Source organism: Mycetomoellerius zeteki, unplaced genomic scaffold (genome assembly GCF_001594055.1).
Source record: "Mycetomoellerius zeteki isolate Tzet28-1 unplaced genomic scaffold, Tzet1.0 scaffold308, whole genome shotgun sequence".
Lineage (NCBI taxonomy): Eukaryota > Metazoa > Arthropoda > Insecta > Hymenoptera > Formicidae > Mycetomoellerius > Mycetomoellerius zeteki.
The window spans coordinates 5941-23889 of record NW_017257292.1 but is presented as its reverse complement, the minus strand read 5'-3'; the positions used below and the strand labels follow the sequence as shown (position 1 = coordinate 23889).

The window sequence follows — 17949 nt, the reverse complement described above, 5'->3', positions numbered from 1 at the left end:
GCTACACAGTACCCCAGAATCATCGTAATCGAATTTGCTGAGCAACAGTTGTAAATCATGAGGACCGGCTTGCTCGTGCCATGTGTTTCGAGCGAAAACAGAGAGAAGTAGAAAGGCGGTGGAGAGAGTGAGTGTGGGCGAGGGAGCGCTGCTTGGGGGAGCTATATGTATACCCCGTTTTAAGGGTGCAGCAATTGCGAGCGCTACTTCGACGATCGATCGCGCTGGTCTTTCGTACTTCCTCGCATAGCCAAAAATGTAAAACAGCAAACAGCTACGAAATAAATTACAAAGTGCTTTAAAAAATTTTCTAAGCATTTTTTGCTGCTCTATTTTTTGAGCTCCATTTATTCAACCCGATTAATTTAACAATACCAATAATTGTTTGTTAATAAAAATAGTAATATAATTAGTGACAAACGAACAGCATTATATGCTATATTAATTATGTTTGTGCAGTACAATTTGATCACGCGAATGCCGAAGATAAATATTATCTGTTCAAACAAATAATGTATTTAAAACAAAGATATATACATTGTTTCAAATTCAAACAACCGCACTTATTGATTTAAACATTGGTTTGTTTGAACCATTCCAAACAACAAATTTATTTGGATACAATAAAATTTATTAAATCTAAAGAAATCTTTTTCTCTGTATCTACATATATCATATATATCATATATTAAATGTATTTTTATAATATAAAACACATGTATTAAATTTTTATCATATATTTAGTTATTCGATTAACGAAATGAGTGATTTTCTTATGCGAGAGCCGTGAATTTACCTTTATTAAGTGTCAACAGAGTACAATCGAATTGAAACTCGTAACTAGTTCGAAAGTTATTTCGTCAAGGACATAAGCAACGATATCTCGTTCCGTGGGGGGCCGCACCGATGCGATAGAAAGACGGAGGGTGTTGCCAGGCGCTGTGGCAACCTCTCGCTCGAAAACCTCCCTCGAAAAGCTTAAATCGGCTTCATATCTCAACCGCGCCCTTGCATCCCTAATCAGATCATTAACTCCGCGAAACATTTGCGCATGAGGAAGTTCGCCAAACAAAAATACCGATCTTTCGATTTGCTTCGATCTTCTTGAATAATACGGAAGCCAAGTTTGACACTAAGGAAATGAAGGCACCGCCTGAAGAATATAAAATATATTTAAGGATACTTAAGTCTACTTAATACTCAAGTCTAGAATTGTTAAGAGGGTACCAGTGAAAAGTTTGGAAATAATTGTCAAACTTGGAGCCAATTGTAATAAGTTTCTTAGAGAGAGGTATTTGTAATTTTAGTATTTTATTTTTATGAAAATATATTATGATCCGTATTTATACCTCGCTTTTATCGATAACACATTTAGTGGCACATGATGCTCGTTTTCTTGCTGGATAAGTTGGATTGCTACCTAGATTAAAATCTGCGGTGCTGACAGTGCCAGCATTGCAGTCAATATGGTGGCAAGAATCTAATCCAACTAACAATACAGGAGGAAAACAAGCATCGTATATCACCGACTTTAGTATATATTTTATTATACGTTATTTACATTATATAGAATTTCAAAAATAAACGCGCGCATTTTCGATAAAAGTAAGACATGAATATATATACGGCCCTATGAGTGCAATACTTACGATGCGCAAGTATTATACTTACTTATATAATTAATATTTATTTAATATTAGTAATAACTAATAACAATATTGTATTTAGCAACTTATAATTATATTTATAATTATTTATATTTATAAATTTAGTAAATTATAATTATGCACAGAAAAAATGTTACGATTGCCACAACTGAAAATAATAATAATTTTCGCCCATCAATATATTTGGTTATGATAACCGTAAAATGGACATATCTAATAGCTATAACCGTTAAGATATATGTACCAATCTTACGATTATCACAATCGTACTATAGTTCTTATAACAAAAAATGTATTGATGGATGACTTTTGGTCCTGACAACCGTAGACATTTTTTCCATATGATTTTAAAAAGTTATTGCATAGAGTGAACACGAGACAAGAATAGAGGGAGTGTAGTAAAAAAAGAGATCTTTGTAAATTTATGTCGTGAGAATGGAATCCCTTTCGAAAGCGAGATTCTTCAGGACCAAGGCAAAGTTGACGAGAGAGCATATAAATTTCTCAGCACAATAGAAAGCTACCGAGGAGGCTACGAGAATAGTCTCAATGACTCATTCAATTAGGATCTTTTCATCGGGGATTAAAATCATCAAGCTTCCTTTCGCTGACGGTTCTGATTTGTTGTTGCAGAATGGAGGAGTCGTCGCGGAGTCTGTTGCAACATAAGCACCGGGCCGAACAGCTGAAGCAGGAGAAAACGGCGCTTACACTGTCCTACGAAGTACGTAAGATTTGTTTGATCCTCACAGATTGTTAAATAACTCATTACATTTTAGATCTTATCTAAATATTTTTTTTAATATTTTCTTCGTAATCTTGTATAAACGAAAATATTACACTGAAAGAAAAGATTGATTGCTGCAGCAAATTAGATGGTAAAATATGGCACAACATTTTTAATTGATTGCAGCAGCCAATTTTTTATTGCAGCATTCAATCGAAATCAAAAGGTTTTTAAATTCCCTATAAAATTTAATGATCGTCATTTCGAACAATTTCTTGCAAACAAATCTTTTATGGAATTTTACTTCCGAAACGCAAAACAAAATTTAATTTTCCTAGGTTATAAATATTTATCGTATAATATTTAACTTAAAAACTTAATAGACATATCACGATTTACTAAACGAGCTTCATTTTTGTAGTCACGAGATTTTTGTAGACACAGTCAGTGTGTGTTGAAACGGAATAGAAGGTATTCACGACAAATTTATCTCCAAGATTTGTCCCCATCTTTGTCAATCAAATATGGCATATCATGATGCTACACGAGACAACGACACGCGAACGAGATAATCGATGATGTTGATATGCGATCAGACGACAATCGAACACTTATTGTTGGGAAATCGCGCGTTGTGTGAGGTATATTATGGTTTGCGTGGAAGCCGCAGCGCGATGACAGTCCCGTAAAAGGTTTCCCCTTATCCAATAATACCGGTCTCCTTCACAGCGACATGCTCTTATTGTATTTTATCATGCGAGCACTCTCCGCTCGGATTGTTCCAGGCATTGTTACAAACCCGAATTTTGCTCGGTTCCCATTATTAAACGTCAAGTAGCGTGCCAGGTTCACGGCAGCTTTGTCTCGTTTCGCGCACATCGTATCATCGGCCGGGTCGACTCCGTTCGGGCGATCTAATTCCGCGATTTCAACCTTTGTGAAGATTTATGATTCCTCTTTTTCCTTTTGTGAAGGTTTATCTTATTATTGCACTTTTCTTTCTGAAGAAATAGTTAAATATCATATGGCATGGTAAAAAATTATTAAACTCAAGAATTATTAAATTAAAAAAATGCATTGTAACTAAAATTCATTATACAGGGTGTCCCACGGGAATAAAATTAATTGATATACAAACATTTTATTAAATTTTATTTATACTCATTAAAAATTGTAGACTTTCCTCTTTTCAGAGTAATTTTTGTTTTTTCAATAACTGAATACTTTCGAAAATGACAGCTGATTAGTTTCAACCTTCCCGTGGAACACCCTGTATTATATTAAATCAGACCTCTATTGATTATATTGAAATTTTGAAGGTTTTATCTTTAAATTCTTTAAAAAATTTATACAGTAAGATATGGTGGGGTTATTTCGTCAATTTCAACTTTAAAGTGATACGAAAATTTGCAGAAAAATGTCTCACGTACCTAGTTACATTTCAAACATATAATGACACTGAACACAGTGTAACTTTTTATAAACAAAAAATTAACATACATCAGTGAAAAATATAAATAACTGATGCAAAATGTATCAAAATCAGTTGGGTATTATTCCGTCCGTTAAGGATGATCTTCAAAAAAACCAAAAAGTGCAAGAAAATAATTCACGGTTATAAGAAATAATTTTTGCATCACTATCTATGGGATACTCAATATAATTTTTATTATGAAATTCGTTCATATACAAAAGTTATAGGTTAAATAATATAAAGATTTCACTATTGAAATGAGACCACTGAAATGACCATGGAAACGATGTTATATTTACTTTCACAAAAGCTTCAACCACGGCAGCAAACAATTTCCCTTTGCGGTGACATGCTTACAACTACGTTATTCAAACACGACTGCTCCTTAAAAGCGTAAGCGTAAGCATTATTCTCAAATGTTAAATATGCGTTGTTTAAAAACATAAACGTTAAAAACTCTCACTTTACTTTAAATTATTTCTATTATTTATAAATTCCCGAACATCCCTAAAAATAAAATACATATTCTTCCTTTAATGTTTTATTTTGATAATATAATTTGATTTTTTAACTATAAAATAACAAAACTATCTCTCCTCACAGTTTGATATATTGTCTCTAAAAAACTTACAAATTTTTTTATAAAAAATCTTCCTTTGTGAGAAAAGTGCATTTCAGGGATTAAGAAGAGAAAATATCGTTCAAGTACATTTGAAAAATTAATTGATAGAATATCCAAATATGTAACGCCGTATAAAAACAAGAGAATTTTTTATGGAAAAAAGTGTTCCAAGCAGTATATCAATCCGTAAAAGATCTTTTTATTATTTTATAATTAAAAAAGATCAAATTATATCATCAAAATAAAGAAAATTTTCAAGAATATGTTTTATTGTATTTTTGTAATCTAAGTCCGAAAATTTATGAACAGTAGTGTGTCTTTCTCTTTCAATTTAATACAATAATTAATTACTATTTTATTATGTCTCTCTCCTGGAAAGTAAATACTTGAAATATCAATGTTTTCAATTTCTTCTTTATATTTTTTCTATATGTCATCGCCATAATATATAATATCGCGCTAACTCCCATCGTCAAATTTTACAGTTAATACGGCAATCGCCGCGCTGCGCTTCGATTCGCAAAGCGATTCCAGAATTGATGTTGCTATTCTATCCAAAAGAATAGCATCGATAAACTCGCTCCCGCGCGCTCGCTTCTCGTTTCCGCAATTCACGCGACTCTCGTAAAGCTCTCGCGGACGATGATTTCTGGCGCGTCCTATGCCGGGAGTCCAGGTAATAAAGAGGGGGAACAGTAAACGCGGACGTTTACTGCCGATCCTTACGGTACGCGCGGTATCTCGTTCACGGGAGGTTTGCCCCTAAAAGAGTCGTATCATACGGGAGAGGAGGGGTGTCTTCTTTTCTCCCTTTTCCTCTCCCCCGCAGTAGCGGTAGCAGCGACGCGGCGGGCGCGGAGGAGAGAAGAGGGGCGAGAAAGAGAGGCTATATCGCCTGTCCCCTACGATATAACGTTTAATATCGATCGTCACTCGATCCCCAGGTTCGATGTCGACCCGCCATCGCCTGTCAATGACAAGCCGCGCAATCTCTACGAGAAGCGTACAGTGTATAACGTTACGTTTAAATGCAATTCACGAATGTACTTCTATCGCTGCACACAAATCGATGACGATCTGCAAAGAAAAAAATTCTGTCAAATCGGATCACCTACTGACAAGTCGAGATCTATAGTAGGGAGACGTTTTTGAAGAAATTGCGAAACTAATTCCCGACTAGAGAGAAAAATTGAAAAACTGAGCTCACAAAGTAACAGTTTTAAGTATTTGATAATTTAGTGTTTATCGTGTTTAAAAAGTGTAATATTATAACAACAATACGTTATAAAAATTATAGATATATTATTAATATAAAATATATTAGAATTACACGCGCGCGCGCGCTCACACGTCTAAAACTTTTAAAAGGAAACTCACTTTGAAGAGTAAAATCTTATTCTTAAAAACTGAAAATTAAGCCATTCTTTTTCAAGGCTGGCTCAATTTTCATTTTTAGAGTGAAATTCCAAATAATTTACAGAGTGTATATACTGGAATTATAAGTATAAACTATTAATATAATTAGTTGGCTGAGGAAGACTAAATTAAACGAAAATGTTCTTATATCGTATTTGTTGAAAAACTAGTTTTAATCTTTACTTTCTTTGATTTTGATGTTTTTAATATACTAGTTTTTATTCCTTGACCTAATTTGTATATTTGCTCATCTCTGACCTCCCTATCACTTTTATTATATTAATATAAGATTGACATTCGACTTTTGTTATTGACTTCGAATTAACTAAATTTACAGAGCCAAAACGTAAATTTCAGACTACAAACGTTCGGATTTTTTAGCTTTTTCTTTAAGCAACATACATATATATGGAACTCTACATTGTCGAGAAATAACGCTTGTTGATGAGAATTCGCGCAGAAGGCGGACGGTCTGCATTTTTACTCTCCCTCAAGCCGAGGCACGACAGAAAATCGTTGGTTTCCTCGCTCGATGCGATGCGGGGGTGTGTAACAGGCGAGGGCCAACTGTTATAAATCAGACACACGCACCCTCTATTAGCACCGCTGTCCCCGACAGGATTCTCCGCGGCACTAATTCAACGTTAAACGCCTTTCTGCTAATAACGACCGGTTATTATTGCTGTGCCCAACCGCGAGTCGCAAGAGAAGCTCATTGGTATCGCCGGTAAACAATGCACCCGCTCGTAGAAACATTTCTCGTTGAACTCGGCCTTTCCGTCGTTTAAAAGACCGAGTTCTGATTCGAGGCAAACAGCAATAAGAAAAGCGAACCGGTCACGAACCTTACTGCCACGTAATTGCTTCCGTTTGAGAATGAAAGTAAAGAGACCCCTGCAGTGACGGGTTAAAGTTTTTAAAGGCCTCGGTTACAAATTGAGGCTCTCCGATGATTGAAAACCAGACGTTTTCCACTTTAGAAAGAGCGGTAGTGCAGGCATGTTGATGTGAAAATATTTAAAAGCTTTAAAAAAATTTTCTGGTGTACGTTTAGCAAAAAGTGACTCACGAGACAAATTAAAAAAGTTGAAAATTTAGACATATATGAATTTATACACTCTTTGAGAAAAAAAAGTTACGCACAGGTCTTGACGTTTGGATTGTTTTCTCGATAACGATGATAGATACGGTTTCGACACACGGAAAAATGTATACTATAATAATTGTACACAAATAATAATAATTATTTGTTACAAGTATTTCAAAAGTTTATATATCCGCAAATATGGCGAGGAATAAAGAAGTTTCATTTTTAATCACATTTAAAAAAGATTAATCGTAAAATTCCAACAGCTCAATAAAAATAAAACAAGCGAGAAGGAAAATGAAAAAATTAAATCGATAATAACAAATAATCCTACATCCTTTATGATACCGTACGTTCTCACAATTGTCGAAAAATTTAGAAGATTTTTTAAGAATAATCGGGCAATACGTCTAGCTTACGTGAGCGTAAACAAATTAAGCTGCTTTATAAAAACACAAAAAGACAAATTACCGTCGCAAATTACGATTGCTCTGGAACACCCTGTATAGTTTTGAGCTAACAAAAAATACCTCAGAACTTTTTCTCTAACTCAACAGAATGTGCCAGGAATAATTTTCACACGTCTGTTTGCAGGCGCGCGTGCACCAGTATCAGACGCAGATATCGAAGCTGCAACTGGAGAACGAGTCGATGCGTGGTCAACTACGCGGCCTGGAGGCAGCATGCGCCGGTGAAGTGCACGCCGCGCTGGTGGCACGTTTAGCAACCCTCGAAACGGAGCACGCGGCCTTAGCGCGAGACGCTGACGCCCAGCGTCGACAATACGAGCGGTGCCTGGACGACGTCGCCAACCAGGTGGTCCGTGCTCTCCTATCACAAAAGGTTCATCGCTATGCTCTCGTTACCATCCTTTCCTTTTCTCTGCCTCTCGTTTTGTCTCTTTTCGTCCTCTCCGAATGGTCCGTGTCCGTTGCAACGAAGATTCGCGCTCTGTGAAGGCTATTATGTATACAGAATGCTGAAGAATTTACGTATAAACTTCGAGATTATTTGGAAAATTTCACAATAGAAGTTTCTTCAAGTGTAGCTTTGGGGAGATTTTTCTTTTTGAGAACGAAGTTGAAAATGTACGATCAAGAGACATGGTAATGTCTCGCGCCAAGTATATCTTTTATACGAAAGATTCTTACACACTTTGTTTAATTTTATAATGAACTTTACTTCAATAAAATTTGATCTCTTTTTTACTACGATTTATTTAGATTATTCGAATTATTACATATGTAGAGAAATGTAATGTTTGAAAGCGGAGATTTTCAGCACTCTATAATAATCAGGATTTTTCGCGCCTAGAAAAATAATAATGTCCGATTCGAACATAATCTTTTCAAAACTTATATATAAAAAATAAGTAGAATGTATGATAACATTTAATATTTTCAATGATGCATTATTTATTCTTCTTAAGCTTATACTGAAAGAAAAGATTGACTGAATATGATATCTTTAATTGATTACAGCAGCCAATTTTTACTGCAACCAAAAATTAGCTGCTGCAGCCAATTAAAAATGCTATGCCATATTTTACCATCAAATTTGCTGCAGCAACCAATCTTTTCTTTCAGTGTGTATTGAAAAGAATCACATCACAAAGTTACATAACGAAATCATGTAATTACGACAAGTAAATCACTAACAGATTGTTCCAAATCAGTACGTGATTTTTTAAAATCTCGTGATTTGAAAAATCACATGATATTAAAAATAATTTTATCTATCCTGTGGTTTTACAGCTATCGAATATTAAAAAATTGATGGAAATAGAAGAAAAAGAATATATCATCATTTTTCAAATTACGTAATTTAAAAAAAATCACGTACTGATTTGGAACAATTCGTTACGTGATTTACTTGTTTTAATTACATGATTTCGTTATGTAACTGTATGACGTGATTTTTTTCAATAAGGTACAATAAAAAAAATAAAATTTAATAGATTGTACAAATGGTATGCAATTCATATAAGTCTAGAAAATACTTGGCTGTTATCTTTCTAGGATTGTTGATATTTAATATATATAAATTTTTTAATTTTACTTAGAAGATATTGTTTTTTGAAAGGATTAATCTGCCGATAGCAAGCTTCTTTCCAGCAAGCTTTCTTTCGCTAATGCGCTTTTTAAAATACGTATCGAGTAAAAGTACTGATGGCTATCGGACTGTTCTCAGGGTCTCAGGGAAGAAATAGGTGCGTTGCAGAGACGTATACGAGAGCTTGAGGCTCAAAATCGAGCATTATCAGGACTCTTGGCGCAGGCTGCCAGTCCTGGAAGCCCTACCGAACTTATCCAAGGAATTCTCGAGGCAGGTCCAGCCGCACTGGTTGCCGCTTTGGGTCTGGACCCTTCCTGGGTACCCCTCTCGAGGCCGCGTTCCCTCAACTTGCAAATACCCGTGATGGCAACCACTAAGTGCCGACGTAGTAGACCTCTTGGTACTAATTATCTTTTATTACGATTAACACATTTGCTATGGAATCAAACGTAATTATACTCGAAAAAGTATCCGGTTACATTAATTGGAATTCTGATTGAAAATAGACAAATCAGAGTTTTCTGATTTATTCATTTTTAATCAGAAGTTTTTCTTAGTGTAGAAATCTCAAAAAACGTTTTCCGTTTTTAAGATATTTTTATTCTATTATTTACTTGATCATGTTATTATACATCAGAGTTTTTCAACATTTTTTTGAATCGCGATACATTAAATAGCAAACCAAATTTGTCGAAAAAAAATTGTTAGGTGCTCAGCAATTAGCATAGGTCTTTTATTAATATTCTCAACACATTAAAAAATATCTATAAGTTTTAATATTTTTATTTTATTTTTTTTTGTTTTATAAAAGTGATTTTATTGTAACAATAAGATATCACTTTAGTTAAAATAAGAATGTATACATATATATAGTATACTATAATTTACATAATTTTCATAACTTTTTAAGAATTTTTTAAAGTATTTTAGCGTCTTACTCGGTTTTTTATTTATTTGTAATCTTTTTAACTTTTTTTTACTTTTTTACTAAAATTTTGCAGCACACTGGACCCTTTGCAACACATCAGTATGCCGCGGCGGTTGAAAAATTCTGTTATACAGCAACATTTAATATAGTATAAAATGATAAGACAAAACTGTAACTCTACTGCGTCTACTCTTCTCGGAATTGTTTGACTAAATCGTTTGCAGCGCAAAAGCCGTCGGAGGAGGAAGGCAGCGAAAGCCCAGAAAGCGGTAATCGCGACGAGGGCTACTCGACCATGTCGAGTGACGTTCAAGGTGAGGGTACGCGTCAGGAGCCATCCGTGCGCGGCCTCGAAGATCTGAAGGAGGCCACCGACGAGACCGAAGCTGACGTGTCACCGGACGCTCGTCTCGTTGCCCTCGACGCCAGCGATCCGGACGTCCTCTTTCTACCTCTGAATCTCACAGTGGGCATAAATCCACGCCACAGTTATCCGCCGACTAAAGATCTGCTGCCCTATCAGCACGTGATGCGTAGCTTCTCTGACAGTCATCTCTGTCTCAAACTCACTACTACCGCCAATTTTACACCGTACAAGCTGCCTAGCCCTATGGGCTCATCCTCTCTCTTGCTGGTGGAAGAGGAAGGATGGGACGCCGAATATGTGCAACAATGGCTTAGGTTTGTTTGTTATATGTAAGGGTGTATATAATTGTTAGACTATAAAAACTTGATTAGGGAAACAAAAGCGGAATATGTGAGTATGATACTAGAGACTATTTAATGTCTCTTCCTGTTTAATTAAAATTAGCTTTTTTATGAGGCTTATTAAAAACGCTAGTAAGCTATTGTTACTTCCACGGATCATAAATCTATTAAAATATTATTGAATTTTATATAATAATAAAAAATTAGATTATGTTAATATAAAAGTTAGATTACGTATATTACGAATATTTGAATTTATATATACACGAAAAAACATTTCAAATATATTACACACGCAAATTATAATGAAGCAAATTATTATGTATTTGTACAGTTTGCGTTACGATTTTGCAATTAAACATTTTATGAAACCGATACAACGGAAAGAACAACTGTATTCTCTCTAAACCCGGATAATAAATTATCGATATAACTGAAACATGAAAATATGCCAGAATTGATCACCGCATGGGTTTCAGGCTCGATGACAGTAGAAGCGCACAACAACATCGAGATCTGCTCGAATTGGAGTACGACAGAGCAGAGCTGGAGGATTGGAGTTTCTCTCTGTCCACGGAAGACCTCGTACAAAATGAATCCGCAATGTGGAAGGAGCAACCAGCTACTACAAATACACCTGCCCTGCCAGCAATCAAGGAACATAATCTTCTGGAATTGGAGGAGGACGCGAACGAGTGTCTATGGAACGGTGCGAGCTATCTTGCCGATAGGACCGGAGGAGAGCTGGTATGTCTGTCGAGTGTTACACAATATCGATCGACGTCTGCGACGTTCATTTAGTTATTCTAATAAAAATATCGTTACGAAGAGTCGAATCTATTGCAACCTGATTAATTCGAATGCGGGCGTATATATGAAAGTAGCTACAGCTATCTCCCATATTCGGCATATTTATCAAATACGGTATTAAAAAAATTTTGAAAAAATTCTAAAAAAAGTTCTCAGAACTTTATGAGAAGAAAATAAACAATTTTTGTCTCTTACAATTTTTCTCAAAAGTTGATAGTATTTAAGTAAAAAATTATTGAAGACCAATTTTCGACAATTTTTAGCAATTAATATTTTGTTAACTATTGCGAAAATTTCAAAATGGTGGAGGACTTTTCTTCTCAGTTTAGTCCATTCTATCTCTGTGCGAAAGATTTATTATTACTTATCAAGCACCTTGTATATTAACTAAATTCGATTCGATTTAAACCGTAGCCGTGAAATTAATTTTATTTAATAAAGTCAATACGAGTTTAAAATATTATGTTATACCAACTCTTGTAGCAAATTATAATATTTTATTTCTTAGGTCGCGCTTTTAATGGACGCGAGGACAAACGGGCCCTGGCCATATGCCTCAAGTCCCGGTGCGTCCTGGAGTAGCGAGGAGGGTGCCCTGGAGAACTCGAGTAAGCGTTCATCAGCGGCGCTCTCCGGCTGCAGTGACGATCCTGATACTCCGTCAATCGGCACGGACTTCACCAGGGACTTTTATCGGCTAGTAAAGTTCGAAAGTACCAAAAGCTTAGCGAGTACGTCCTCCAGAAGTGGTAGACCACCACCGGACAGGGAACAAGCGCTTCAGAGCGTGCTATCTTTCATCGCCGAACAACAGATGTACCTCGCGGAGCTACCGAATAATCCAGTGGAATCACAGAACGTGTCTCACTCAACCGAAGGTGATAATCAATCGTATTCATTAATTAAATACAAAACGTTTCGTGCTGTCTATTTTTCAGTCAAGTTATTGTTAACATAATCATAATACAGGAAAAAAATAAAAATCAATTAACTAAAAGAAATTTTTGAAATATAGTAATGAAAGAATGGAATTAAAATGATAAAGAAGATATTAAAAATGTGTTTTAAATCTCACCGCTTATAGAATTGGTCCCTAACAAAAATGATTCCACGGGAGAGACAAAGATAGCGGAGCTAGAAAGTTCGTCCGTTCAAGAACGTAATATCGGAAACGCGATTGAAACGAGCAGCAACGATGAGCTGCTCGATCAGATACAGGTACCACCATTGGCACTCGAGGAAAAGATTGTAAGTGCTGTGTCGTGTAATGGCGGTATCGCGTATACAACAGTAACTCCATCGGAATTGGGAGCTGTTCCCGAGGAGGACGAAGAAGCAACTTCCTCTACGCCTAGTACGGTTGTAAGTTTCTTTTCAAATACTACTTAAATTTGCACGAAGGAAGAGAAAAGCGAGTACGTCCACCTATTCAATTTCCTTTTTTCTTCTTGAAGAAATTATTTTTATTTTTAAAAAATAATTTCTTTATTTTAAGAAATTTCCTTATTTCGCGAAATATTATTGAGAGATATTATTTGTTTCGCTTGATATTAATTATCAATATAATAATATAATATAAACATCCACTTATAATATTATATAATAATGTTAATATAAAACAATAACAGTTACTAATAATATTAATTAATGTGTTAATTAATTAATATGCTATGAAAAGAAATTAATTTTATATTTATGCATAAAAAAATTTTAATCTAATTTCTAACAAAACACTTTGTTATAATAACGATTGCATAATCTTCATACAGGTCAGCCCGGCACGAGCAACGCTTCTCGTGGAGGGCAGAGATCGAACATTGAGCTTCCATGAGCGCGCCACATCCAAGGACGTTATAGATGAATTGAATCGCATGATTCGGAAGGGTGAAGATACTACCACTAACATCGTTAACATCGTTAACAACGAATCACAGGTACCGCTTGAGAAATTGGATCTCGCTTGCTGCTGTCCGACAGGATGGGTTCACGTTGAACGTGATATTGACTTCACCGACCCCAAGGTGAGTTTCCAGCAAGACATAAAACTAAACTATAGAAATTTTAAGTAACCTAGATAAATAATAGAATAATGCTCACAGATAAAGTGCTTGACGATTTCATTGCGTATATAAAAATTAATCGCTAGAAATTGTTTGTTTGAATACAACAATTTTTTGCAAATACAAGATGTCATATAAATCACTTTATTTCATTATGCTTTCATTTCTACGTGAAAATGAATGCAATACTGATCGCTTTACTTTTACTTAGGCCAGAGCAAATCTCTTAGACGTGATGTTAGCAAGCAGCGAAAGTTCTTCGGCGACATCGAGTAGCGGTTCGGCGGGTAGCGACTCAGGAGATGAACCACCTGATTACCGCCACTTGCATAGATTACACCGGTACCGACGGCAAAAGAAAGGTATTCGTCTTCGGGTATCTACTCCGTAGACACTTTTGCCATGCCGTTTTCGCGCATCACCACTCACCATCTTTGTGCAAAACGCATAATTTAAATGCGATCCTTACGATTTCTATCATTCTTAGCACCTAACCCTTAGCTATCACTTTCTATCAACAACTGTTTAATATTTTCATTACGCTTTTTGTTTAAAATTGCGAAATTTTTACTAATCGACCAATCTGGAAACATGCAAAAAGCTTGAAGCTAAAGTATTTCATTAACAATAATTCAATATTTTGAATATTTATACGTTGTAGAACATCTGAATTGTCATTTTATATGTGATTTACTGGATAAGATGTTTTCTGATTATATACAAGTTTTATCAAAACTCAATTTTGATTTTAATAACAAACTTAAATATAATTTAAGTATAAGATAAAATACTTTATTAAATTAATTATTTTATTAAATCAGTTTTTTTATTTAAAAAATCGTGTTTACATTATTATAAGAAAAGACCACCAAATATTAAATAATAATTCAGATATGCTAATGCTAATTTACGTATAGTCGCCTAACATTGGAGGAAAGAAGCTTAAGAATCGCTTTAGAAAGTTTTATAGGTGGTGTGCGAATAGCGCTTGCTCTTGTAAGCTTAAGACGGCAACATCTTTCTCGTCACACATTCAAAATCGGCGTTACACTTGTACACGTCACATCACATTACACTCGATCGAGCGACTGGTTTGTCTACTCTCAATTACTTTAGACTCTCGCAATTAACACAGTACAATTACAGTACAATCGGCGTCACTATTCGCGCTTGCGCTCAGTAGCCTTTTCGCTGTACATAGCCTTTTCCATATTTTCTGTTCAGATGGTAGCGCCTACGCGGTGTGCTTTGATTGTCACAAGAAAAGCTACGTAGTTCGGCTTAGTGACGATCAGTTTCTATAAGCGACATGACCAATTGGGAGGAATGCATTGCCGCGCCGGGGAACCTATTTCGTCCTGAACTGAACCACGTGTTACGCCCAACGGACTGATCATTGGTTTATACTAACAGAATTATTAACTGATAGTGAACGTTCCTGGCGTAGCGCCTTCACGCAATTCCATCTCTCCGTCTCGTTCACATATATTTGCGTGGCCTACTTGGCACACATTGCCGTCCGAAAGTCTTGGGACAAAATACAGAAAGGTACATTGAATATAAATGAATATCGATTGTATATATAATCAAAACGTGTGTGTGTGTATATATAATCAAATAGGGAAATTACATTCAAACGTAGTGCAATTTCTTAAATGCATTATATCTAATCTTATATAGTTTTATATGGATAATCAAACATACAACTGTGTCTACAAAAGCGCAATTCAAAACATCCAAAGACTTTTAGACAAGAGTGCAAATTGATGTGCAAATTTAACGTCGTTTAATATCTTTTCAAAAATAAAAGACGAGTAAGCAATCGTGCAATATATGAGACTGCAAATATGAATATTATGTATATCATTGAAATTAAACAGCTCCTTAAGTGGAATTGCGTCAGGGTATAAATTAAAAATAGTTACTTTCTCTCTCATTGTACTGCGAGCAAATTGATAATCTCTGAACCTTATTGGCACGTGCAAGACCGTTTCAGCATCTCCATTTTTCCTTCTCGACGTCTTTATTTCATTTTACGCCTGTCTATGTTGGACCATTAATCTCGCTACATTATTATTAATCATTCTTAATTTCATGTAAAATTGTAACCAATTTGAATGAATTTCTTTTTCCTGCTTTGTAGAAGTAATATGTCTTCTAATATCGTGTATATGTATGTTATATAATGTATATGATTCTGATTAATTTATCATTATTCTCAAGCGAATCATAATCATGTAAAGTACGTCGGATAAATGACATGCAACGTATTTCAAAAACAAATTAAGGGTATAAATGTGTCAGAATTTTTATCGTTTTCTATTTATTATTCCTCAAGAATAATACATATATATATCTTTAGATTACTGTTAATTATTTGCCAAAAAATTTGATTATCTTAGCTTGTATAAAGTCTGCTGTAATATAAAACTTATAGAATTAAGATCAGAAGTTCCCGGAATAAGCAGAAAAACTTATGAAAACGAATTAGTAAATAAAATTGTCCCACACACAATTTGTCCGACGTACATTATACATCATCCACTCGGTCGTGCACCCGCCAAATACTTAAATTCCACAAAAAGAAATAAAAAGAGAGGTATAACCGGTGCGGTGGAGCGACAGTGGTAGAAAGAACGAAAGAGGAATAGGGAGAGAGGGTGAGAGAGGGAGACGTGAATACGGTGAAAGAGAGTGCTAAGCCGAGCTACTCTGTGTCTGCTAGAACCGGTATAGAGAGAAGAGAGAGAGAAAGAGAAAGAGCGCAAAATCGAGTCGATCGAGTGAAGTCTGAGAGCAGCATCTGTTGACCCGCTGCTGTGTGCCCTTGGTTTCTTCAGCATCGGCGGCCCAGGCGCATCGCGTCCTCCGGCTGCCGTCCACCTGGGGCTCGTCCCGGCCGTCAATCATCGGCCGCGGCGATGACTTCTTCGTACGCTACGGGGACAAGGAGCGCGAGGCGGTGGCCTCGTTCGATTTCCTCGATGAATTCGTCGCAGCAGTGACGACGGCAGCAACAGGGCCCTCCTCGTCGCTCGGTTCGGACAACAGTCCCCTCGACTTGGACGATAATGCACCGTCCGCTGATCTTAACAGCGACATCATGAAGCTTTCGCCGTTCTAGGATCAACAGCGACGACAAATTGATTTTATAAAATACGTAGAATTTTTTGTCTGAACGCGAGCTCTTCTCAACTGATGAAACGCAAACTCCATTCTACCGTATAAGTCGGGAATAACTTTAATCCTAATTTTGTTTTAATCCCTTTCTAACGAATTGTTTTTAATATATTATATTTTTTAATGTAGAAAGTATCAGATTGCACCTCGCCCTGATAAAGTGAACAGCAATGTATACGAAACGTTGGCATTCTAATAATAGACACATCTGGACACGAAGATACGTGAAACGTATAGCTTCTGTAATGTAGAAATTTTTAATAGAATCATAATTTTAAATCATTTTTTTTATAGTAAAATGGATTTCTTAATTATGAATCATTAAATGTATTTCATTTAATTTATTGTACTTGTATATTGAATTTAGCGAAAATTTTTGGCAATTGAAGAATTAAGCAGCTCCTTAATATATTAGTCTTAATGTGTAATTATTTATCTTTCGAAAAATATGTTACAGTAATCACAATTTTTTTTTATATGCCAACCCGATAACGTACATATATAACATAATTTCTTTTAATATTTGTTTTGTGTATGTAAGTTTCGCAGCGTGCATCTTCTGGGAAGAGTCTCGCAAATTCACTAAACACGACATCATTATTAAATATTCTTTCCAATTATGCCAATTATAGTAAATCAAAATGACGAACTTGGACGTCTAATACTATCCATATTTACATAGTAAAAAACAAGTAACTATTTGCAACCAACATTATGCTAATGGACGCGTTTTATCAAAGATCGATTATTTTGTAATCATGTAAGAAATGTCACATTAGGCCAATCTCTCCATCTCCTTATGATGAACGATAAGAGAATAATTTGTACATTACCCTGCAATCCTCGACACCGCGATTCAAGTTTCAGAATCTTACAGTCCTGACGTTTTATTACTAATTGTAAGTAATTGTGAAACTCGAAATGTTGCGCGTTGAAGATAGATTTATAGTCTGAGACAGAAGCTTGTTTTGTCTCTTTTTCTCTGCGAGCTTCCTCTTATTTCAGATATAAATACTGTGGTACAGTCGAAGGTAAATGAAAATGGAAACTGATTGATTAGGGTGGATTAGCTCGAACTAGATACAAGCTGTGCTCATATTTGATCCCTCTTGTTCTCGACTAGAGCCAATCCGTGTCAAGTTAAATAGAATAGCCCGATATCTTTTTCAGTATAAAACTACATAAATTTTGTGTTACATTCGCATTGTATCTCGA

At 35.4% G+C, this 17949-nt stretch overlaps 1 protein-coding gene across 6 annotated transcripts in view; it reads left to right on the top strand.

The window, feature by feature from the left end:
- Positions 1–16949, top strand: part of LOC108724538 (uncharacterized) — a 271946-nt gene extending 254997 nt beyond the window's left edge. For 4 of the 6 annotated variants that reach the window (XM_018450965.1, XM_018450966.1, XM_018450970.1 and 1 more), the window contains 10 exons: positions 2301–2391; positions 7588–7836; positions 9184–9448; positions 10201–10657; positions 11164–11431; positions 12003–12372; positions 12579–12856; positions 13264–13515; positions 13766–13916; positions 16395–16949. In XM_018450965.1, the coding sequence (XP_018306467.1) occupies positions 2301–2391; positions 7588–7836; positions 9184–9448; positions 10201–10657; positions 11164–11431; positions 12003–12372; positions 12579–12856; positions 13264–13515; positions 13766–13916; positions 16395–16678 (2665 nt within the window). In that variant the 3' untranslated portion in view covers positions 16679–16949. Of the gene's footprint in view, positions 1–2300; positions 2392–7587; positions 7837–9183; positions 9449–10200; positions 10658–11163; positions 11432–12002; positions 12373–12578; positions 12857–13263; positions 13516–13765; positions 13917–14778; positions 15171–16279 lie in introns of those variants that run through there. The other 2 variants (XM_018450968.1, XM_018450967.1) reach the window with 2 other exon arrangements.
- The last annotated feature ends 1000 nt before the right edge of the window (positions 16950–17949 follow it).